This window comes from Carassius gibelio, chromosome A1, assembly GCF_023724105.1.
Source record: "Carassius gibelio isolate Cgi1373 ecotype wild population from Czech Republic chromosome A1, carGib1.2-hapl.c, whole genome shotgun sequence".
Taxonomy (NCBI): Eukaryota; Metazoa; Chordata; class Actinopteri; order Cypriniformes; family Cyprinidae; genus Carassius; species Carassius gibelio.
The window spans coordinates 1,766,352-1,792,545 of NC_068371.1; the positions used below are offsets into that span (position 1 = coordinate 1,766,352).

The 26,194-nt window shown below is 36.5% G+C and overlaps 1 protein-coding gene across 1 annotated transcript in view; it reads right to left on the reverse strand.

Annotated features, from left to right (window-relative positions):
• Positions 1-1,526: 1,526 nt before the first annotated feature.
• Positions 1,527-26,194, reverse strand: part of sugt1 (SGT1 homolog, MIS12 kinetochore complex assembly cochaperone) — a 90,229-nt gene continuing 65,561 nt past the window's right edge. Inside the window, exons 4-10 of the mRNA XM_052546538.1 lie at positions 18,320-18,348; positions 18,039-18,064; positions 17,808-17,904; positions 13,907-14,014; positions 4,911-5,001; positions 4,623-4,795; positions 1,527-2,007 (exon numbers count right to left, since the gene is read on the reverse strand). Coding sequence (XP_052402498.1) covers positions 1,906-2,007; positions 4,623-4,795; positions 4,911-5,001; positions 13,907-14,014; positions 17,808-17,904; positions 18,039-18,064; positions 18,320-18,348 — 626 coding nt within the window. The 3' untranslated portion in view covers positions 1,527-1,905. The remainder of the gene's footprint in view (positions 2,008-4,622; positions 4,796-4,910; positions 5,002-13,906; positions 14,015-17,807; positions 17,905-18,038; positions 18,065-18,319; positions 18,349-26,194) is intronic.

Sequence of the window (26,194 nt, forward strand, 5' to 3'; positions counted from 1 at the left end):
ATAAATATTATAAAACTGGTTGGTTTGTATTTGGAATGTAATATGTAAATTAAATGCTTGCGGCCTCGCGACACTTGCACTTGGACCATTATGCAGCCCGGTGGAAAAAAAAGGATGAGAACCACTATTCTAGGGCACTCCAGGGCCCAGGTTCATGGCTGCCATTAAAATTCCTTAGGATCTCTGGGTGGAACAGCAGTGGCTGAAACAAATATAGGACACAAAACTCCATCTAAATCTTTTTTTGCTATTATTTTTATTGTATTTTCAGTATCAGTGTTATATAAATTAAATTATTATTTCCTTTTAAAGGGGGGGTGAAATGCTCGTTTTCACTCAATATCCTGTTAATCTTGAGTACCTATAGAGTAGTACTGCATCCTTCATAACTCCAAAAAGTCTTTAGTTTTATTATATTCATAAGAAAAAGATAGTCTGTACCGATTTTTCCCAGAAAAACAGGAGTGGCTGGAGGCATGACGTGTGGGCGGTGCTAAATAATCACTAGCACGAGTAGGCTTTTGCGTTGACAGCGTTTGGAAGCTGTGACATTACCATGAGGAAAAAAACATCCAAAACAAACCATGGCTAACAGTCAGATTCAGAGTATATTTATGATCCAGAATCAGATCCAGAGGCTGAAATTTAACAAAAGCAGCATCAGCAACGACGTCTCTATGTGGTATGTACTGAAACTGTATATATTTGCTTAGCGGTTTTGGAAAATGAATAAGTTCCACTTTATGTCGTCTTTTTTTTTTTTTTTTTTAAGCTGTTCATGTGGAAAGTGCAGTTTGATGACAACATCGCATGTTGTTTACTTGATGTGCTTACGCGCCGATAGCTAAGTTAACAACACAGAGATATTTGAAGCAGTTTTTCTCACCGCATGCGGTTCCAACACACGATCGTGACCCTTTTTCGCTGGGACTGCATTATCCTTAAGAAATAAACGATGTGCAAATCCGGCGTCAAACTGGGCCTAGTTTGTAAAACAAGCATCTTCGAAATGCAGGGAACAAACAAAAACACTTGCACAACTCCGTTGATGCTCTCTAAAAATAAACTCCATCCACTGGTCCCTTAATGCTGTTTTTTCTTTGGTAATCTGTGCAGGGTTGTCTTGCCCTGGCAACCAAAAACACACTTCTTTTGTGGCAATTCGGTCTCTCGCTCTGATCAGTGAATGTCTCTGTGCTCTGCTCTACGGGAGCACGCGCTCTTCCGGCAGAAGTGCCCTTAGGACCCATATAAGGAAATTCCGCTCCATCTAACGTCACACAGAGCCATACTCGAAAAAAAACTTTCCGAAACTTGTGACAAACCGGGAGAGGTATTTTTGGAACAAAAATACTCCTTCAAACGTACAACTTAATTTTTGAAACTTTGTCCATGTTTAGCATGGGAATCCAACTCTTTAACAGTGTAAAAAACTCTGTATGCATGAAATAGCATTTCACCCCCCCCTTTAAATTACATTTGATGATGGACAAATAATGATATGGAAGAGACCAAGGACACCCAAACAGAGAACAAGAAAATTTTATTTACAGCATATTGAAATCCTATTTAGGAAAGCATGAAGTACATTAAAAATGGTGATCACAAATAATTGAACAGGTGAACACCTAACATATTCAACGTGGCCAAATAGGTTGGTTGCTTTAATGTGTAATGTTTTAAACATACGTGATGCTTTAAAAATTTAACGAGCTTGCTTGGTTCCAGACTAAAACTAAATTCAGACAGAAGTTACATTTTACAGAGGTCTCATTTTAAATTCCATTTTAGTCCAGGAAAATCCAGGATTAAAAGAGAAAGCATGAAGTATGAAGGCAAAAAGGAGCAAATGAAAGAGAGCATAAAGACATTATAATAATTGGTGCAAGATGTCATCTACTGCTTTTAATACTTTTTCCACTCTACATCGTCAGGTGGGTTCATCTCTACTTTCCGTTTACCAACATCCATCCAGTTGGTGCTGAGGACTGTGCCTCCTGATTCCATCTATAAAGAAAATATCGAAAATGTACAAATTTACTGAAATCTATGACAGCTGGAGGGTTTGAAATTAATACAAATGTGTCATTTTGCAGACCTGCTAACCTTGGAAATCATCAGCGTAGTGGGCGGGGGTGGATGGCGGGGTGGTTGGGGTTATGGGTGTTGAAGTGGGGGTAAACCGTTTACAGTTTTACACTGTTTAACGTAACGGTTTAGTTAATGTTTGGTATTTTTTTATGCCATTTAAAAAATAATAATAATAAAAATGCATTTTTTTTTTAAAAACTCCAGTACACTTCTGTATAGGGCTGGGCAATACGAGCAAAAATTCAAATCGCTGTATTTTTTGGCTGATTTGCGGTATACGGTAGCCTATATCTCTTAGTATTTTGTATTTGGATTAAACAAATAAAGTGAATGTAACCATAGGCATATATTATGTGCAAAAAAAGGGTTAAAATCACATTACATTGTAACATTGCAATATAAACCAAAAAAGATATTTTTAAAGCAGAAGTTAAAGTTACTAAACTAAAGACTAATAAGACTAATTGAGTAAAATTATTTAAATGCAAAAAAAAAAAAAAAAAAAAAAACGCTGATTCGTTGAACTCTTCATCTTTTTCTGTTGCTTGTTTTGAATACTGCGAGTATTAAGATTGTTGCATAGAGTTTTGCGTAGACAAATCGTACCAGTGTACTTTGAGGTCAAACTGCTTAGCCAGTACACAAAATTAATATAGGTTGGCAGGTCTGCATTTGTTGTATAAATGACAGCAGTTCAGATTTGTGTAGGCTATAATTCTTTGTGGTATTAGCACATGGAATCTTGTTAACCGTAATTTCCGCACTACAAGGCCCACTTAAAAACCTTTAATTTTCTCAAAAAACGACAGTGCGCCTTATAATCTGGAGTGCCTTATATATGATCAAGGTTTTGTTGTCATTCCCTTTAGTCAAGCTCCATCTAGTGGATGCATAACGCAAACCCAGTTAAACGTTTGACTGCAGTATCTCTTCTATTCTATGCTCCTTATAATCCAGTGCGCCCTATATATGAAAACGGTTCTAAAATAGGCCATTCATTGAAGGTGCGCCTTATAATCCGGTGCACATTATAGTGTGGAAAATATGGTAATTGAGCAAGGAACAATAGAATTGGACCTTTAAATTAAATAAATTTTACTTTTTAACACAGAGCCATACAAATTAAAAACATGCCTTTAATATTCTACATAAAGTTGTCAAATCTTAATTTGGTCTTGTCGGCCCTTTTTTAGTTTACTTTTCTCACAAATTAATACCATTAAAAAATGTGGACAGTTGAAATGACAACTTTACAAGAGATAACACAATCTTTATATGGAAGCATATGGGTAGCAATATTCAATTTGGGATGTAATATGTAAAATGACAATGCATTTCTGTATTTACATTTACATTTTCCAATACATTTGTGCAACTTTTGGTGCAAAATGAAAATGAAAATTACATAATTTTCATTTGCCATTTCATTCACCAGTTTTAATATTAAATTAAATTAAATAAAAAATTAAATGTATGCATTTAGCAGACGCTTTTATCCAAAGCGACTTACAGTGCATTCAGGCTATCAATACCACTCACTGTTAATTAGCATAATATTTGAATCCGATGTTACTGGACACATAATTCATGCTGCTGCGACTTGCAAGAGACCCCGTTAAATTATTTCTAGGTTATAGTATTGTATAAATATTTTCCCACTGATAAAAACAGTGCAAATAGTTCTGTCTCCTTGGATAACAGTGAAGTACTACAACCTAGAAATAATTTGCAGGTCTCAGCAGCACGAATTACGTGCCCAGCTACATCTGATTCAAATATTATGCTAATTAACAGTGAGTGGTGGTTTCAGACATTACAGTGCTTCACTTGCACTGACTCTTATTCTGCCTGAAAGATTGAAAAGACAGTTGAAGGTGGAGCGATTGGACCAATCAGATGAAAGCAGCGTTTCAGCTCCGCCCACAAGTGCGAATGAAATATTGAAGCCATAAACCGCTTCTCTCACTTGAATCCTCTTCTTGAGATTTGCGTCTCTGACCTTCTGCAAGCCCTGCCTTGTTCACGCAGTGATTGACATGGCAGGAGGGGGCGGACACGTGATCGGGTCAGAATGCATTTTCAATCTGCACATTGAATTTTGCTACATTCATTGCGGGACATTGAATGAAAATGCAATCGTAAGTGTCTTGACTGTGAGTGTTAATGCATTTAAGAAAAAAAACATTTAAATGATAATTTTGTCACAGTTTTTGCTTGAACACGTTATACATATCTAATCATTTCTGTAATACATTTTCATTTTAATTTTGCAACTTATAAAGCGTTAAAATTAGTTTTCATTTTACATATTAAAACTGGTGTATGAAATGGCAAATGAAAATTATGTAATTTAATTTTCATTTTGCACCAAATGTTGCACAAATGTATTGGAAAATGTAAATGTAAATACAGAAATGCATTGTCATTTTACATATTGCTTTGTCATTTTGCATATTACATCCCAAATTGAATATTGCTACCCATACGCTTCCATATCTTTATGCATATTTGGGCAACTCTGAAGTACTTACAAAGGACTTGTTCATTGCCCGCTTTACTTCATCTGAGCCATCAGAGTAGATTTGCTGGAACAACTTATTGAGGGCAGCGTCCCCCTCCAGTTTCTCGTTCTTTTCCTCCTCCTTTATTTCACCTACCACCTTGTCCCAGTTGCGTGTGTAGTGGGAGGATGATGGGTACTGGTCTAATAAATTTAGGAGGAGATAAGATGTAAAATAATAACAATAAACTGGCTCATCCCACTCTGACAAATGTGAGAGAAGATGATAGCATGATTCTGTGTGCTTTTCAGTACTGACTGGGAGTAAAGTGCTTCACGTTAGAAATTGTGCCTTCTCCCTGTAGTTTCTCCCACTGTACAGCTGCAGTCTTCTTCAACTTAATCTCTATCTGGAGTGAAAAAAAAAAAGAGGAAGAAAATGTAAGTATTTGATCAAGTGCCTCTCTCAGAGAATGCACACCTCAGGAAAGACAAGAGCCATGACAATCATTTAGGGTGGCTTTCTGAAAAGGACACAAGAGCTTTGGTGCAGACGTTTTTAAGAATACGAATATTAAAAGATTGAATTGTCAAAATGTAACGTTTAACAACGTAACAATTCCAGTTCTGTAGAGATTCCATTAACATTTTATACTTGCAAGGAAGAAATATTTGAAAAATAAATGAATAAATAAATAGCAATTTGGTGGCCAAATGAAATTTAAATTATAAATAAATTTTTCATGTTAAAATGAAGTGTAATAATTGGCTAAACCTTCATATTAAAAAAACAATACTAAAACAAGAGACCATAAATTCAGTAGCAGCGCTGTGGTGCTATTGAATAAGCAGTACAGGAAACGCATAGTATTGTACTAGGGTGTTCCAATTGCATCGACAGATGATTGTGTTTTGAGTACTGTATTTCTTTAAAAAATTTAATTGTAGTTAGCAGTTTGTATCTGCACGATTTTAAGATAAAATTTAAGACTTTAAGACCTTTTGTAAAACCTTAATTTATGAAATAATACCATATGAGCTTGGAAGAGCAATGTCTACGGTAACATATCAAACTGTAAAAAGCATAATTTACAGCTTTGATACTGGTTTTCACAGAAAGTTTTATAAAATGATAAACTTTGCACTTGAGCATTTAAACCATTTAAGGAAATGGATGAGTCAAATATGGAGGAATTATTGGGTCAGATTATAAACTAAAAGTCTAAAACTAAAAGTCTTAAAGTACACATGAAATCAAAATTGACTAGATTTACTTTGTTCGCCTAAATTGATCGTTTTGTGCTGAACAATTCATTTCGAGGAAGGAAGGATAACAGAGTGTTCACGGATGTGCTCGGAGGGATAACAGAGTGTTCACGGATGTGCTCGAAGCACTTCACGCGCGAATACTTCAAAACTTGGACAGAACACGAAATGGGGTTTGTGAGATATCGGTCATTAACAGATAACGCTGTCCCATCAGTGTACACCGTTGGTACCTTACAAAGTTTGACGACGGTGAGTTTAAATGAACCATGTCTCATGCAATTGAACACACCTACTTATCTAGATCCAATCAGGTGCTAGTTGGAAAATAAGCCACGCCCACTATTTCACTAATTTATTATTCTGTTTCTCTCGGAAATACGTCACAACACTGGAGAAAAGCCGTTTACAACTTCCGTTTCACGGGGACTTTAAACCAAAACTAAAAATCTAAATTTGAAACTTAAAGTCCAAGTCAAAAATTAATTTGATATTTAGGATTGGGCATTTGGTATTTAGGATAAGGCATTTTGTATTTAGGATTGGGCATTTTCTATTTAGGGTTGGGCATTTGGTCATTTAGCCATTTAGGATTTAGGAGTGGGCATTTGGGGATTTAGGATTGGGAATTTGGTATTTAGGATTGAGGATTGGGGATTTGGGGATTGAGGATTGGGCATTTGAGGATTGAGGAGTGTATGCAAAATTAGGAGGCGTGGCCCAAATACTGGAGGCTGGGTTTGAAATGGCTGGTGCACCTTATGGACAGCAGAGGGAGCTCCCAGTGCTAATGAGCACACTAACTTCAAGTTAATTACAGCTTTGCAACATTTGTGGCCTCAAACACAAAGTCACCAGTGAAAGGAGTGCTATTGGTCTGACGACGAGAAAGCAGCAGATACCAAAACATGAACTGGGACAATACTTTCATCCTCTATTACTAGCAGAGAACTACACTGATGCTAGCATTAGGGGCGTGCTCTAATGCAAGTATTTCCTGTCACTCAGGATTTGTTCAGAGATGAAGACTGCCATCTAGTGGTTGGGAAATAAACTCATAACTAATTTAAATGAATCTTGTATGACTTTTTTTATATCGATTAAGTTTTTGAGAATCGATACAGTATCATCAAACTGAATATTACATCCCTAGGGATGGTGCCCAAACAGCTCTGAGATATAGAGCCCGGAACACACCAAGCCAACAGTTTGCTGCTTTTCATCCAATCCTGCATGTTGAATCAGTGGCGAAAAAGAGAACTCTGATTGGTTATTCAGCTTAGCGAATGAACATACAAGAAAAAAAAAAAAAAAAAAACAGAACTAATGAAAGTGAACCAGTGAAGGAGTAAAGATTTTTTTTTAGCATTAACTGGCATATATGACAGGAAATGTGTGCATAGTTGGTGTAGGATGAAGTACAGGTGCTTCTCAAATTAGAATGAGGAAAAGTTCATTTATTTCCATAATTCAACTCAAATTGTGAAACTCATGTATTAAATAAATTCAGTGCACACAGACTGAAATAAGTTTAAGTCTTTGGTACTTTTAATTGTGACATTTAACAAAAACTTTTAATTTAACCTCTAATTTAAATCTCAATAAATTAGAATACTTCATAAGACCAATAAAAAATAAATAAACATTTTAGTGAATTGTTGGCCTTCTGGAAAGTACGTAATTTAACCTCTAATTTAAATCTCAATAAATTACAATACTTAATAAGAGCAATAAAAAAAAAAAAAAAAAAAAAAAACATTTTAGTGAATTGTTGGCCTTCTGGAAAGTATGTTAATTTACAGTACATGTACTCAATACTTGGTAGGGGCTCCTTTTGCTTTAATGACTGCCTCAATTTGGCATGGCATGGAGGTGATCTGGTGAGGTGATATGGAAGCCCATGTTTCTTTGACAGTGGCCTTCAGCTCATCTGCATTGTTTGGTCTCTTGTTTCTCATCTTCCTCTTGACAATAGCCCATAGATTATCTGTGGGGTTTGAGTTTGCTGGCCAGTCAAACACACCAACACCATGGTCATTTAACCAACTTTTGGTGCTTTTGGCAGCGTGGGTAGGTTTGTTCTGCTAGAAAAACAAATCAGCATCTTCAAAATGCTGATCAGCAGAAGGAAGCATGAAGTGCTCCAAGATTTCTTGGTAAATGGGTGCAGTGACTTTGGTTTACAAAAAACACAATGGACCAACAATGGCAGATGACATTGCAGCCCAAATCATCACAGACTGTGGAAACTTAACACTGGACTTCAAGCAACTTGGGCTATGAGCTTCTCCAACCTTCCTCCAGACTCTAGGACCTTGGTTTCCAAATGAAATACAAAACTTGCTATCATCTGACTTTGGACAAATGGCAACAGTCCATTTCTTCTTCTCCTTATCCCAGGTAAGATGCCTCTGACCTTGTCTGTGGTTCAGGATTGGCTTAAGAGGAATATGACAACTGTAGCTATATTCCTTGACACTTCTGTGTGTGGTGGCAAGGGCTGAAACAATTCCTTGAGTAACTCGATTACAAAAAATGATCGAGGCAAATTCCTCTGCCTCGAAGCCTCTTTTCATTTATTTAAAATCTCACGTCAGGTTCTTTCGCAATTATTTTTTTAATGTGAGACAACGCGTTTACGTCACCCACAAAGGGGAGCGCTTCAATCCGGAATCGCATACTGCAAGGAGACAGCAGTGGTTTGATTTGAGGCCCGGGCAAACTTAAAGAGACCGTCGTGGCGTGTGTCCATTGCAAGATAGAGGCTGGCATACCACAACTAGGGCCTTATGATTTCCGCGATGCAGAAAACACAGAGCGAATCGCGGAATCCAGTCATACAGTAAGTAGCCATGGTGTTTTTAAAGTGCATTTGCAGCTTTTGTCCGCAGAGTAGCGCTTTAGAAATTAGAAATGAATTGTATTCAGTTGTGTTTTAAGCACTAAAATAGTCCAGTATATTATAGTGAAACACATTTTAATATTGAAATAAACCAATTCTGTGCCCCCCCCAGACTGGTTTCTGACAACCCCTATAAAAAATATCCCAGCTCCACCACTGCCTTCAAGAAAAATGCTTAAAATGGAGTAATGCATTAAAATGTGTTTTAAAAATACCAAACACAGTTAACATTTGTAATAAAGCATTCTAGACAAGCAGGTTATGGGAGGAAAATGCTTAACGCATGATTAAACGCATTGTGTTCATATTCTGGGCTCATATCTTGTTGTCTTGTGTACTTGGACATGACAGAAAAAAGTACCACAAACTCATCAGGTCTTTTAGTTCCCCTGTTTGAATGATGAAAACAGACTAAAGCCACCTGCTGGAATGGGAGAGTTAGGTTCTGTCATGAAAGCGCAGAGCATACATGGCTAGTTGGCCATTGGCTGTAGTCTGTCTGGTGTGTTCTAGTGCAACTATTTTTGCCCTGACACAGGCAATGCAAGGCAACACAAGGTGACACCAGTGTCAGTTGTCCTCAGCGCTAGTTCTTCAGCACGGTTTGCTGTGTCCCCATGTAATATTGAGACTATACTTCTCTGAGTGATCGAACCATCTTTGAGTGAAGCAGTCCTATGGTCATGCTCTGAAGATAATGTGTCATGAGTGGCAAAGTTGCTCCTTACATCATTAAATATGGCTTATTTAAATTTAATTAATAATAAGCAAATGTTTTGATTTCATGCTCGATATATACTGCAAGATGAAACTAAAAAGAATTTTAGCAGCAAACATACACGATGGGTTTGGTGCACTAAGGGTTAGAAAAGTACCCTGTCCAGAGTTAAAAATAATGCTTTATCTTTAACGTTGTGAAACAGTTTTTCTGCCAGAGGTCCTGGACCTCTTGTTCAGATAAAGTTCATGCCATCATGGATTCTAGCAAAACCAACAGATAATAATCTCATCAGTTGTTCTCCAAAACTCATCAAGCATTATAGAAGTCTCAGAGTTGGTATCTTAGTAGATGGAGGTTTTGTATAACAGTGCTTCATTAATTGTTGCAAACGTGTATTGGAGAAGGACATTTCATAATGATATTTTTCTCATATTTACTATTGTTTTAATTAAAAGTTTTAGATTTTTGAGATTTTTTTTTAAATAAAAAAAACAACTGTATATATATATTTATTTGCTCTGTAAATTTGTTTTAACTCTTTGAAACACTACATAAATAACACCTCTCACTTAAGTGCTATCACTATCATCATTGGGCAATTATTTTCTTCATTTTTCCTATGAGGTTTATTATTTTTTCAAAACTGAATAGAAAAAGAAGATTGAGTATGAATTGTAAGATTTTGCTGTATTTGGTTTAGTAGTAATTTTGGTAGTTCATCCATGAATTCGATTTCTCTAATAAAGGGTTACTCCACCCCAAAATGAACATGTTGTCATTAACCACTTACCCCCATGTTGTTTCAAACCCATAAAAGCTTTGTTCATCTTCGGAACACAATTAAAAATATTTTGGATGAAAACCAGGAGGCTTGTGACTGTCCCATTGACTGCCTAGTAAATTACACTGTAAAGGTCCAGAAAAGTATGAAAGACAGTCACAATAGTCCATTATGAAGTGACAGGAATAATTTTTGTATGCAAAGAAAATAAAAATAATGACTTTATTCAACAATTTGTCTCTTCTGTGTCTCTCTTCATTACCGTAGCACCAAGCAGTGTACTGTATACTGCAGGGTTCCTCAATTAGTTTTCACAGAGTGCCGAATTCTGCCAACAGTAGAACAACAGTTGTAATTTGTTGCATCATGCCACACCGCTTGCATCTGGTGTAGACACAATATAAGTTAAAATCGCTTTTTTTAATGCTGCGTTTGAATTTTCATGCCACATTATCTGAAATGAGTGATGGCTAAATATTTTTCTTCAGCCCGTGGGCTGCCAATTGAGGAACGCTGCTATACTGTGTCAGCCACGACACAAGGATACATTTTCTATATGTATTTATACTTTGCTAACACAGAAGTTTTCTTCATGTACAAAATATATTCACGTTGCTTCATAACATTACAGTTGAACCACTGATGGCAAATGGACTATTCTAATGATGTCTTTCATACTTTTCTGGACCGTGTGTAATTTACTCTGCACTTAATGAGAGAGTCACAAGCCTCACGGTTTTCATCCAAAATCTCTTAAATTGTGTTCCAGAGACAAGTGAAACTTTAACAGGCTTGGAACAACATATAAAGTGATTAATAACAATTTTAATTTTGGAGTGGAGTATCCTCTTAAGTAAGCTTGATAGTAGTAGTGTACAGTTCTTCAGAAGCTATGTTGACGTGTCTGCTTTAAAAAAAGATTCTGAGTTATGAAAAGGACCATTGCAAGCTGACAGCGACCGGCTTTTGTGGTGGAAAATTGGCAGTAATACCCCCACCTTGCGCAGCTGTACCTGAGTGTCCCTGGGACATCAGTGCGGTCGGAGCGCATCTTGGTTGTTGTGTTTGAAGACGATGAGCGTGTTGCTGGGGCTCGCTCTCTCTCTCGCTCGCTCTCTCACGCGCTCTCTCTTTCGTTCTCTCACACGCTCGCTCGCTCTCTCTCTCTCGCAATCTCTCTCTCTCTCTCAATAAAATAGAAATACTGCTGACTTGTGCATTTCCAGCACTCTCTTTACGTTCGTCCGTTATTTGACATTGAAAAAGGAAAAAGAAATGTCTTTTTTTTTTTAGACATGGCTTACAAATCGAAATGATTTTTTCACAAAAGTGACAGCCCTACAAGATACCCTAAGAAACACTGTTCCTTCTTTATTCTAATTGTATGGACCATTTGGTTGTAGCAACAATCACTTTCTGGGGAATAATTGACTCAAATGAAGTGAATATTCATGAGTCTATGAATATAATGTGCTTATTGCTTACAAATATTAAATTACCCAAAGAGGGAATATTTAATCATTTAAAGGTAACCTTTACTAGAATTAATTTAAGTTACTCTAGACAATCTGTTCGTCCAGCGAACTGGAAGCTAGACTTCCTTATCAAAATTCAATAAAAATACCCTTCTTACAAACTCCAAGAAATATTAATCTTCTGATCAGGAAAAACAATATTTTCTTTGTCTGTACTACTAAGATTACTGAAATTAATTCATATAAAACAAAGCTTGTAGCGTAGATCACACGATTCAGGGACTTCGATCTCAATGAGCAATAAAACAATTAAATTCAAGCAAATTATAGGATTTAATAAAAACAGACTAAAGAGTACATGACTACAATTCACACGGAGTAAATATGAGTATATAGCAAAACGAAAATACAATTCAAACAAGGTAAACGAACAAGAATAATAATGAGATAAATGAGAGAGAGAGAGAGATAAAGAGAAAGTGAAAGTGGAAACCAATCTCAGCGTGGCAATTTCAAACAGTTAGCTTTGCAAGAGACCCCAAGTCAATGAATAATTTCACAAACATGGAATAGCCTAGACAACCTTAAACAGCAATTTTAGTTGCGATATAAGAAAGTACTTGCTTTGATCTGGCTCTTGTGTGTAGCTGCGCTCAAATTGTCCGTCCGTGCGGCCGCAGCGCATTTCTTTCCAAAGCAGATGATGCGTGAGCTCGATGGTTAAAGCGAAGGTAAACTTTGCCAAAAGATTATTAGACTTAAGTTCGTTTGGCTCGTGAAGACAATTGAACGAAGTCAAATATCCGAAGACAATAAAGAAAAACTAAAATGAAACGAAAAGTAAAGAAGAATAAATGGAGAACTTCTTGAAGTCCGGTTGCAAAGCTGGGAATCCTCTTTTCTCTCTGGCGGAATGCCCAGAATACAGGTTTCCCCTGAGCTTTTACGTAAAACCAGGTTTACACCTATTTTTCAGTATGAGCCAATGAAGTGTAAACAAACTGAGGCGGGAAAAATCTTCTTTGTTTGCTGATCTCCGCCCACTGGTCTAATTTATGGCAATGACAAGATTAAACATTTTTCTTAAGCAAGATCGTTCCTCTGAAACAATGCATCTTTTTGTAATTTGCTATCAAGATTCGTTACAGTCGTGTTTTTACGATTATACAGACACCAAGAACTATGATTTTACCAATCCCGTATACAGAGATACAGAGTTATTCTTAACTAAATGCATATAAAGTTTGCATTAAACACACAGTAACATTCATATATTCCACTATGCCGCATACATACATTTGAGCACAAAAAGGGAGACATTAAAATACATTTAGATGTAGTTTAAGTAAAAAGGTCCATGGGCTAGCCAAAAAAGCTTGTGCCTGTTTTTGAATGTGTGTGCGTCTTTTGAGTGTGGGTGCGTCTGTTTCGCTGGAATGTGTGATCAAAAAGAGGGGGTGTTTGTCTTCCCTTTTGAAGTTCGATATCGCATCTCTGGATAGTCTCCAAGGTGTTATAACTCTCATCCACGCCAGGACGTTGCCGTCATGGCGGCGCCCAGGGTGGTGAGTTATGTTGTAAGAGGGTTGTAAAATGAAAGTCCTTGTTTTTTCTTTAACTCACGTTCTGGTCTTTGAGTGTAGAATGTGTCAAAAGGGTCAGGATTCATTAATATGCAACAGATGGTTGAATACCATCCGCTCATTGGTGTTACATGGTTAACAAATTTACAGAGAGTAAATTTTTAGTTGAATGCACCTAAAGCACACAATGTAATTTAAATAAAGACAACAAATACACACAATCTTTCAGGAACACATTTGCATTCCAGTTCAATTCAATTCATCAAATTATTTAAAATTTCAAGGATCCTTCTAGCTAACTAAGCTAAAATTAAGCCAACTACGTTCTAAAATTTAACTTTGGAATTAGCATCTGATGCTTGGGATGTTTGGGGGAAAATGGAAAATAGTTCTAAGAATGTTTTAAGGACAAATAAAAGGTCTTAAAATAAAGCACATGAAAATAATTTAACAGCATGTAGTGAATCATTTCTTACATCGATAACTTAGAATAAGCCACTTTTAATGGAATAAGTTTAGTAAAAAAAAGAAAAAAAATTCAGTTGATACGTTACAAGCTAGAAAAGCATATTTATTTTAAGACAGACCTTGGTTGAAAGGATCCTGTAGGTGCTTTGTTGAGGGACAACAGGATGCAGAAGATGTTCACTTAGGCAGTAATCTTCTCCTGATGGAAGCTTTACCACAGCTTTCAGCTAAGACTCAGAAGAGAGAACAGACTCAGTTTCTCATTTTGATAGGCAGAACTCTAGATGAGAGGGAGGGCATATGCGCATCAATATAATGGACTCATACGTGCTTACTGTACGACTCCTGCACATCACACTGCAGTCATCTTTACCTTGATTGCGATCTTTATCCATCGAAACATTACTAGCAAGAGGCTGGTCTGCTTTATCCAGCTGAGAAACATAGTATACATATCATCTGGCTATACAGAGGTGGGATGTTTGTTCCATTCAGTCGGAATTTGCTTAATGGTTCACTGGACTGAAAATCTTTCCCAGAGTGTAATGTCTTCAAATGATAGGATCACAAACAGAAAAGATAAAACAGCTTAAAGGGTCAAATAGAATATTTATTCCTACCAGGGTTACATGCAGTGGATGAAGTGGGGAAAAAATTGCCAGTATTTTCTTACATAGATTACACAAACATTATATTCATTTATATATTATGGGTAACCCCGAAAAGTTGACGAATCGATGCTTTGATTCGAGGAGCCTGATTCGACTACCAATCTAACAGTCAAATATTTGCCGGGTGTTATTATGCCATTTTGACTAGATGGGGGAGATATAGAACTACCGGTTTTCTCCCAATTAGTTAATATACAGCCCATTATGATAAAGTTGTAAGAATCTGAAAAGAAAGAAGCTTCAAATTAATATTTTAAAGTGTGTGAATAAATCCAACCACGCCTATATATTTATGTTTCACTTTCCATAATCCGTGACCGACAGAGGAGCATCTTGGCGGCAGGGATTTAAAACTTTACCAAGACTCAAACTGACACCGGCAGAGACTGGATTTTTTTGAACAGGTAGGGTACCAGTGATTTCAAAACTTTTTCGCCGGTATATATATATCGTGGATATATTATTTACCTGATATAAGATGCATTCGGTTTTGAGTGAAGCGCTTCATTGTAGTACTACGGTGATATCTCTTCAGTGCACAGCGCGAGCAGGTCAAACTACAATGCAGAATATTAATAACTATGACTGGGACTGTTATATACATACCATTATAATGAGAAGACCCTTATACTAAAATGCTATGAATTTTTAGAGTTTAGCTGCCATGTTTCTGCACACTGTTTCGTGAAGAACACGTCCACAAAGGGAGTTCGCATTCAGAGCCCCGCAAATGTGTCCATGTGCATTCGGGGCCTTTTTGCAAATAGCCTATAAGTCTTAATATTAACATTATGTTGTAGAAATAATGAAGTGTATTCTATATGAAATTATGAGTTGAATCCCTTTGATTAAAAACTTGCTATTAAATGAGTCACTCTACTGATCATCTAAAGCGCGCGCAGCTCAAAACAGAAATGCAGAACATTAAATGCTTACGTTATAGGCTAACGTTATAATGAGAGCACTATTGTAAAAAAATTTTTATAAAAAAAATTGTTAATTGTTTTGATTTCACAGAATGTCTGACTTGACTCTTGTCAATGTATTTTGCCCCGCCCCAAACATATAATTTGACTATCAGTTCATTATCGCAAGATTCGAAATTCCGATTCGACTATGAAAGTCCTTAATATAGATATATATATATATATATATATATATATATATATATATATATATATACACACACAAACACACATTTTGCATAAAAATATTGTTTTATCTAGAAAAACAAAACAACCTTATTTCATATATAATGCCCTAGTACTTTTCAAGTAGCTTTAAGCACCTTGTATGAACCCTGGAACAAAGAACATTTACAGTACAATATCATAACATCATCACTATCTTCAGTTTAGTGTGAGTTTATGCACTTACATAAAAACATGTAAAAACATACAAAAAAACACTCCAGTTACAATCAGTCATGCCATTTACACTGTATGATGAATAATTCTTTAATACTTGCGGCGCACGTATATCTGCACTTTGTTTATGATGAGAGAATTTGCAAGAGAACAGAATTTAGTCAGCAAGCGCGCGCTCTAAACAACAACATTTTCAGGTGTGTTTCAGCCATGACTCATCTAACTTTGATCATTTGTGATCAGACCGTTTTAAGCCACTAAACTCCAGGAAAGATTTCAGTCCAAGGATCCAGTAAGTGAATGCATCCAAACAGAATTCATTTATTAGGTATGTAAGAGTCCATTATTATTAATGCGTAAGCACACCGTGTCTATGTGCACTGACAGATAACGTTTTTGCACAAGCACATTTTAATCTGCTCACTAAGTTCAAAGTTAACATATGGCAAGTTTTTTTTTTTTTTTTTTTATAAAGGTTGCTAGCTGGAGAAAAATGTTTTGGAGGAGTTTGTTAGGGTCAGCGGTGAACAGTAGCTGTTAATTATATGGACATGGATTTCAGGTGTCTTTTTGTAGTCTTGGAGTTTCCTTTTTGCAAAGACTCCTAAATTTACCTTGCAGAATATATATATAAAATTCAAATGGACTTTAAATCTCTCAAATCCATGTCTTAATTTTTCCTTTTTGTTCCTGTACGACCATGAGTAAATCTGACTTTTGGACAATTTGAACTTTCTGACAATTAACTGTCCAGTGTCTGTTTTTAGACAAAACCAGGATAATGCCTGCAGACTATAGGGTTCAAGAGCTACAGTCAATTCATTTTGGGTATGTCCTTTTCAGCTTGAGGGGTAACTGGTTAAGCTAATCAAGGTGCACATAAATACAGTAGTCAACATTTGAAGTGGATCAAAGCCTTTCAAAGTCGTCCTAAAACCAAAATGCGTTCTTGTCTTAGGACAACTTTTTTGATCCACAGCTCCTGACAATATAATGAGGTCTTATGAAGTGAAACCAGTTGAACCATTTGACCAAATCAGACTGAACCATTTGAAATGGTTTGTGGCTAAACCCAGCACAAATCTACAAGTAATTTAATCAAAACTCATTTTCAGACATATCCAACAGTCACTCTCACTTGAAATGAGCCAATATACCGGCACTGATACTATGATGCTGGTTTTTGTCAGCTCATTCAGTGCTACACCCAGCAATACACTAAGATGAGGACCAAAGAACTGATAAGCTGCTGATACGAATATGTGAAAAATTACCACTTGAATGAAGGGGCAAAATAAAATTTATGGTTTCCCACGATTTACGTAAAAATCACTGATCAAGACTGTTTGCTCACTTAACACATGATTGAAATGTAAAACATCCATATTTGAATGAAACAGTTCGCCAAAAAAAAAAAAATCTGACTTCCCAGTCTCAGTACATCGTCAATGGCCATGCATTCCAAGTTTGTTTTATGCTTTTTTTTTTTTTTTGACTCACAAAATGACAGTAGCCATTGACTTGACATGCTGAAAATCTTCTTTACTGTTCTACTAAAGAAAGAAAAATGTACTTACAAATTGGATGGCCTATGGGTAAGTGAATTAACAGCAAATGTTCATTTTGGGGTGAACTATCCCTTTAAATCCTCCTCAAAGAGGCATTTAGATTTTTATCTAAATGAGGAGGATAAGATTGATTTGAATAATTAATGGCTAACTGATGTCATATTTTTTCACTCTCATTCCATTAATTTGGAATGTGTAATTCTACGGCACTGTGCTAGGCAATTCATTATTGTGTCGTTTTGAGTAAAAGGCACATTTGTCTCTCTCATCAGTGATAGTTCCAGAGCAAAATCCTCGTGCCAGCCAACTGGTTATTTCATTTGTATAAGTTTAAATGTTTTATTCATGTGAATAATTGTATTTACTAAAAACATGAATACATTAGTGACACAAAGAAAAGACAAGGAACATTACCTCTCTTTCACCAAAGATGACAGTAACATCCTCCTTCTTGGCATTTTTTACCATGAGGGTCACTACAACTTGAGACTCTGTCTGGTACCAGTCATGTCTGAAGTGGAGTAGGTACTTAAGTGTGACATGATCTTTGATTTTCTTATTGTATTTTATCAAAGTGTAACAAACAAAAGTTGAAGAGTTAGAGGTTTTTTTTTAAAATAACACAAGCATCATCACCACACTTACTTTACAAACAGGGTTGTAGATTGCTTCTGTTTAAAAGTAGTCATTTGTTTGTGCATTCCAGTGAAACCAAGGAGAAAAACAGAATCATTGTTCACTAAAAACAGTTAATGCTTCTCTTCCCTCATGTTACTAAGGACTCTATTTAAAGAAATTCAACAAACAACAGCACGAACCAAATGGTCAATTATAAGATTAAAATGAAGCAAGAAAAATTAAGTTCTTCAAAACTGTTCTTTAAGAATTTTTAGTTAAACACAGGAAAAGATGGCAAACATGCTTACCGAATCTGAGGTTTGGTTTGGAATATGTGCTGAAAATTCAGAGAAAAAGAATGTATTAGTTCAAGCAAAACATACAAAATACAAAAAATACACTTCATATTGACTTTTAATATAGGGGGGAAAAAAGTCATATCAGATGTTTGGTAAAGCATGACGACACATGGGTGGACACACACATTAAGTTTTAAAAAATGGCATGCAAAGATTAATATGAAATTGAAACTGTTAACAATGGTAGTATAGTTCAATTAGTAGTAATAATATCTTTAAATGAATAATTTAATATTATTTTACTTACTATATGATATTATATTTTAATTTATATGATTTTTCCCATAGTTTTGTCTCGTCTGATGTCTGGATCCCAAACAAATCTTTCTGTTTAATGTTGGGTACACACTAAAAGATAATCGGGCTGATTTTGGGCTGATTTCCCCCCTTCCGATAATTCTAGCTATGTCTTGATTATCTTGATGGTTCTACAGATCATCTTAACAGATTTTCCCTTGGTGTGAGATTTGTTAAGACTGTCCGAACCTGAGCGGAAGAATGGAGCCACACCGATCGGGAATTGTAAATATTCAACAGGTTTAATATTTACGATCTGAAATCCTGATGTGTGGGGGGAACCCCCGAGGACAAACGTGTGCAGCTCTGGAGATTATCACATGAAATTAAACAATATACAATCAGAAAGTGAGATGATGGAAGAAGAAAGCAGTCATGGTGCAGCACAAAGTGAAATTGATGTGGACAGCAGAGATGGAGGATCATCTTGCTGATTTGTGGCAACATCACAAATGTTTATACAAGGTGTCATGTAAAAACCCAAACCCTTTTTTTTTTTTTTTCCCGTAAATCTTCTTTGAAAATTATTCCAAACACTATCATTGCAATTTCTTCCTGCATATCTTACGCCAGGCTAATTCTCAAGTCTCGCGAGATTTTGTGAGATTTCCTATGTTCACAGTCAAGACTCTGGTTGAAAATCTGTTCATGTGTGGTGTGCTGTCTTTGTCACATCATGGCACACCACCCACTATTCGCTTGTTAAATCTGACGTCACGTGTCACCGCTTCCCGGTCCAAACTCTCTATCAGATACCACAAGAAAACAACGAAAGGTGCTAATATGCACTAACAATGTGATATAATATTACCGAAAAAGTTAGAATCCTAACCTTTAACTGCACTACCTAAGTGCCAGATAGCCAGACAATGAAAATATAAATATAAACAAATTAAAGGTCCTATGACATGAAAATTTCACTTTGTGAGGTTTTTTTTTTTTACATTAATATGAGTTCTCCTAGCCTGTATATGGTGCCCAAGTTTCTAGAAATTCGAATCGGTGTAAATCGAGATTTTTCTATCTTTCTCTGCCTTTGAGAAAATGGAAGCTCAACTGGGCTGATCTTGAATCTCCTCGTTGACAAACCCCTTTCTCTGCTTTGCCCGCCCAGATATTTACATATAATTCAGTCACAATGTCAGCACAGGCATTACAAACAGACTTTTATGATATGGATTCGACAGCACCGCCACAAACAGTGCGTAACAGTGTTCATTAATGCCTGATCTGTGATCAGTGATTTCTGATGTGTAGCTAATCATTCAAGTTCACACAGACTTTCTTTCTAAATCGTTTAATACTGTTTATGCATCAGTGAATCAAGCCAGTGACTAAACGATCAACTTCACGTCATTTCTCTTAGTAGCATGAAACAAATCTGTTATTTAAATTGTGACTTAACTACAGAGAGCGATCAAAGAAAGCTCCCTTTTTTCCGGAGCTGTTACACATGGCGAGTATATCTGCACACTTGCCCAAACTGCCGTTACAATGAATGACGCTGTTATGCTGCACAACGAAGCTCTTACTGTTTTCATGTGGTGCATTCATGTGTTTCTGAATCTGACTTTTCGTCGGTAGATCGGACAAATCAAGTACACCATTATTTCAAAATCCATAATAGCTTGGCGAATATAAATGAAAACAGCCACGTGAACATAAACTGTTGAGAAATAAATCGAAAATGGGTATTGATGCTGGATTGAATATTAAAAGAGACTGCATTTACCAAACATGTGATGTGATGTAGGATATGAGTTTAGCAACACAGTGTAGCTAAAGCCAAAAGTCTACCAAAGCTTCATATGAAAATTTCATAATGCAAAACTGTGAATTTTATGAAATATTTTCTAAGGCCATGTCAAGTGTGTTTTTAGAGAAGGCTAATCAAATTGATTTATGGCACTTGTCATTAGAGGTCTTCACAGTGCACCCGAGACCCGTCGACCCCGGACCCGTACGGGTTCGGGTCTATATTTTAAATCATCAGCCGGGTCCGGGTCGGGTCCGAATCTATTACCTCGGGTCCCGGGTCTGTTTAACATTGTGTGTAATACCCGTGCAATCGCCGATCGGAGTCATCTGACTCGAAGAACATCCGGCCGTGATCAAAGACTGCTTGTGTTTTTTGTAACTTGCAACTTGTAAAATTAGGAAAAGAAAAGAGTGAGCCAAAAAAAGTGATCTCTCTCTCTCTCTCTCTCTTGCTCGCACACTCAGAGTTAATATACAAGTGCACGCACGGTATTAATGCTTGCAGACTTGACACGCTCATATTTAATATATTTCAAATCAGCAACACAATCTGAGGTGAACTGTCACATTAATGTTTTCTATTACGCTCAAATTGCGTTGAAGCATTTTAGGTTGATACAGCTAGCACGCATGTGCAGTCTCAAGCGCATTTCATGTTTCTATGGCAACCAGTGAGGGACACTTGGACTGCCAAACCGCGTTTTACATTTTCTCCCATTTTTATAATATTATAAATGAACCGTTTAATCTTAAAGTTTTAGTGGTTCAGATTCAAACTCGATGCAGAGCAGAGAGCACAGACAGAGATCAGATGATAGTAAATAAATAACGTCAGCGGCCATGGCATTGCACGAGCGATCGTTATTATAGTTCAAAAGGGCAAACAGTCTAAGTTATTAAGCGAATTAACTCGAGTCAGAATGTACATGTAAACAGTAGCATTTGTCATCCGTCACCATGATATCAAGTGGACTTCTGAAGCTGAAATAATGAGTGGATTCAGCTTGGACTTGGAATAACGAGATGAAAAACATGGATAACTTTCTTGTCGGAGGTTTGTAATGCATCACAAGCAGTCGGGTACAAGGAAGAGAGACTACGGCTCTTTAAATTAGGTAAGACAAAAAGCTGTATTCTTCGCAACAGGTTTATTTACTTGTAATAGCAATTTAAGGTGGAATATGTGACCCGGGTTCGGGTCTAGATTTCAAATAATATACGGGGTCCGGGTAGACATTTCTCGGATCTACACGGGTCCGGGTCCAGCTTTTGAAATATTAGACGGGTCCGTGTCGGTTCGGTGTAGTACATTACGGGTCTCTGTCGGGTTCGGGCACGAATTTTTGGACCCGTGAAGACCTCTACTTGTCATCTCTGTAAAATCTCGCATGCAATCATTCCTGTGCTCTCTGTATGTGTGTTGGCTTTGAAAACTCCCCGTTTCATGATTATATTGTTCTCACCAAATGAGTCTTTTGAACCACCGCGAGGTATGAAACATTATCCACATTATTCTTCTATCATTATTCTTTTGCTTTTATTACACCTTTATCAGCCTTTGTTGTGGTTATTTCAAGCTTTACAGTCCACTAAACTGCTATCTCACTTAGTCTCAGTATGCATTTAGCACTTATCAAAAGTCTTACTATAAAAATTATTGTGACAGAAATGCATTATGAAGAAATGCACTCAAACATGTTAGTAACGTGCTATTCAAATGCCAATCATGCTAGAAAAATACTAGCAACATGTTAGTCATGATAACAATATGCTAGCAACATGCTAGTCGCATGCTAGTCATGCTAGAAACATGCTAGCAACAGGCTAGCAGCATGTTAATCATGCTAGAAACATGCTAGAAACATGGCAGCGACATGCTAGTCATGCTTAAAACATGCTATTCGCATGCTAATCATGCTAGAAACATGGTAACAACATGCTAGTCATACTACAAACATGGTAGCGACATGCTAGTCATGCTAACAACATGCTAGTAACTTGCTAATCATGCTAGAAACATGTTAGTCGCATGCATTCTTTCTGTCAAACTAATCTATCTATCATTATTTCATTTGAGCTAATCTATATCATTCTTTCTTACTAATCTATCTGTCATTCTTTCTAACTAATATATCTTTCTTTCTTTCAACTAATCTATCAATCTAACTTTAAACTATAAACTTCTAACTTCTTTAAACTTCTTCAAACTTTCTGGTCAGGCTTTCTCAAGCCAATTTAAAGTTTCTCAACAAACTTTTTTTTCTAGTTCTTATTTAAGACCTTTTAAAAATAAAATATTATGGCGATTGCATGCAATCTACCCGTTAGAACACACCAAGAGCTAAATTCAGATGTTTCTGAACTGTTTAAAGTAATAACATGATATATTCACAGCAGCCAACTGCCCGCGAGCTCGCGATGTATTTCTCTGAACACTTGAAGTCCACATAGACAATTTACAACCTTTCACATTAAAACACAGCTGCGAAACGGCACAAAACAATTAGAAGAATATATTATACACATGAGTGTTTATACAAATGAGTGTTTATATGTGCTTGTGAGATTTTCTCTGTCAGACTGAACATCACCGCGATTGCTCGGCGCTGCACAACATGGTAAAGCCTGGAACTACAGTGCGACCAAAATGGTCGCATATGCATCACTGATTATTTTTGTACCTACTTATGTGTTATGCTATGATTTAATATGAGCATTTATTAAAACAGAAATGTGTATTTTAAGAATACATTTTATAACGTGCTCTAAGCATTCAACACATCAAGTTGGCTTCAGCCCCGCGATGCGGGAAAGCTGAATTGAGCAGCTGGTTATTTGCGCTGTGTTCGGTGTGCACGAGAGAGCCGCGTCTCGCGAACAGCAACACTGAACCGAGCTCTCCTTCAGGACGTTCACGTCCTCCTGCACCTGACCGAACAAATACAAATCGCAGTTTAAATAAACAGAAAAAAAAAACGAAAAGCGAAAGAGCTCAATTCAGCAACGCGGTGTTCTGGTGTTCAGGGAGCAAGCAGAGACACGTCTCAAAGTCTTCTTGCTTTTGTACCGACAACAAATACATACAAAATATGTTTAAATACCCGTCTTGGAAAGTGTGTTCGAAAAAGTATGTAGTTATGTCTTAAGTGAAAGTAAAGAGTTGCAAAAAAATCGGATGTGTATCATCATAATGGATGCGTTTGTCTCTTAAGGTGACCGCGCCTAATTTACTAGCTCTGCTGTCAGTGTCTTTAATGTATGAAAATGAAAGTAAATCACTCACTGCTCTTGATTGAATTACTTTGTAGTTTTAATAAGAATTTATCCAAAGTCAATCCAAAAATCAGATAGAATTGTTTTATGGTGGGTGCAGGCCACTAGTTCATTTATGTAAGTGAGTATGGCAAAATAGTGATCTGTGAAATATTATACCCAAAAATTCTTCATACTGTAGGCTACCAGTGAAATTGATTTAAAAAAATAATAATTAGGGACCTGACCATGTTTTGTTTAAGTGTTTCTTTCTTTAATTGCTAATGCAATCTTTTCATACCACAGACTGAACCAAATTAAGCATTGCTTGCTTGGTAACTGTTCAACAAAGTATTGATAGTTGTGTAAATATTGTCATACTGACAGTTGTCTGAAGTTTTGGTTGATTCCATTACATATCTTTTTATTAAAGTTATCCGAAACTATCAAGATGAATTTGTTCTGAGTTATCGTCATATTTTATTACCAATTTCTAAACTACAGCAAATAAACTGTGATAATGTGAGAAATGTTGAAGGTGTCTGAATACATTTTGGTTTGATTGTGTATTTTATTTTACAGTGAAGACTATGCAGAGCCATTTTAAATTAACAAAAACTTAATGTAAAAAATATGTAAATAGCACAAATAAATAAATAGTGAACATACAGTACAAATCAAACAATATTAAACAGGGCCCACTGTACAACTTGCACCGGGGCCCCTCTAACCCCAGCTTCAAGACTGAGCAATGCACTGTGTGTACTTTAAGAAATAGAACCAGGCATGTGGTTTAAAAGATGGCAAGTAAAACAAAAAGCACTTCTGTATGCAATACAGTTTCATTATTGTTCATTATTATCCAGTAATTATTATAAATAATTTGTGCGACCAAATCATGGTTTGCGCCAGTAACTGAAAAAGTTAGTAGCACAAGTGCCACCAGTGGAAAAAGTTAGTGTAGTTCCCTGTGGTAAAGTCATTTATATATATTTTTTTTAAGAGCTTCTTAAAATATTACTCCGAATGCACACAATCCACCCTTTAGAACACAACAAGAGCAAAATCCAGGGGTTTTTGAGCCGTGTATGTGTGCAAAATGCAATATTTGACATTGCGAAGGGGAAAAAAAAGTCACATTACAGCCGCGTTTGGGGCGAGATCAGACAAATAAATACACATTTCATTCACACTGACAAGCTAAAACAACATGTTATTATTATCGGGTTCGATCTCATTAATCAATTATGTCTCTGGCTAAAGAACCGACAGAAAGACGAGAGAGAAATGAGCGCTGCATATCAGCCAGCCAAGTTATCAGTATGAGCTCAGAATAAAAGCATTTTTATATTTTTTAAGAGATTTCAAAAATAAAAATATCACAGCGAATGCACACAATCCACCCATTAGAACACAACAAGAGCAGAATTCAGGTGTTTTTGAGCGGTGTATGTGTGCAAAATGAAATATCAGCGCGATACAGCTTATGAATACTGGAAGGAAAAAAAGTCACGACAGCCTTTTAAATTAAAACAGTGCAGCGAATCAACACAAAACAATTAGAAGAATATATTATAGAGATCAAAATGAGTGCTTGTGTGATCTTTTTGTCTTAGGTGAAAATAACATCCATCTCTCCAGCTTCAGAGGACAGTGATTCTGGCTTTTCGTCGGTAGATTGGACAAATCAAGTACATGATTATTTAAAAATTCATAATAGCTTGGCGAATATAAACGAAAACAGCAACGTGCACATAAACGGTTGAGAAATAAATCGAAATTAAAGCTGCAAGCAGCGATGAATGGGCCCTCGCACCCAGGCTCACCGACAGCAAGTGGCTTTAGTAAATAGGTGAACAGTGAGAAATATGCGTTTAAACATTTTATGCCTGAGTTACAACAACTTCTCTTGCTGTGGTGAGACATCAAAATTTGTCATGCAGTTATGGACACGACCTTTAACGAAACCTCAAGATCTTCGCAATTGAAAATCGCAAAGGCATTTAGATTTAACTGACCAAGTTTGGTGTTGATCTGAATAAATCTCTAGGAGGAGTTTGTTAAAGTACAACCCCTGAAAATGGCAAAAACAACACCAATTTTGCAGAGAAAATTCTAAATAACCGACTTCCTGTTGGGATTCAGATTTTGTACCAAGAGACTTTTTGGTAGGTATTGGTGTATTACATGTGTGTACCGATTTTTGTACATGTACGTGAAACATAGCTCGAGGTGCACTCTGTTGAAAGTGTATAGGTGGCGCTATCGAGCCATTTTGCCACAGCCGATGGAATATTGGCCTTCAGATGAGTTCAGGCCAGGACTCTTATCACACATGTGAAGTTTGGGGAAGATCGGACATTTTATGCCTGAGTTATAACATCTTTTATTCGCATGGCGAGACATGGAACTTCGTCATGGCGCCATGGACACACCTTTTAACGAAACCTCAAGATCTTAACAACTTAACATCGCACAGGCCTTTAGATTAGACTGACCACAAAAAAGACATTGATG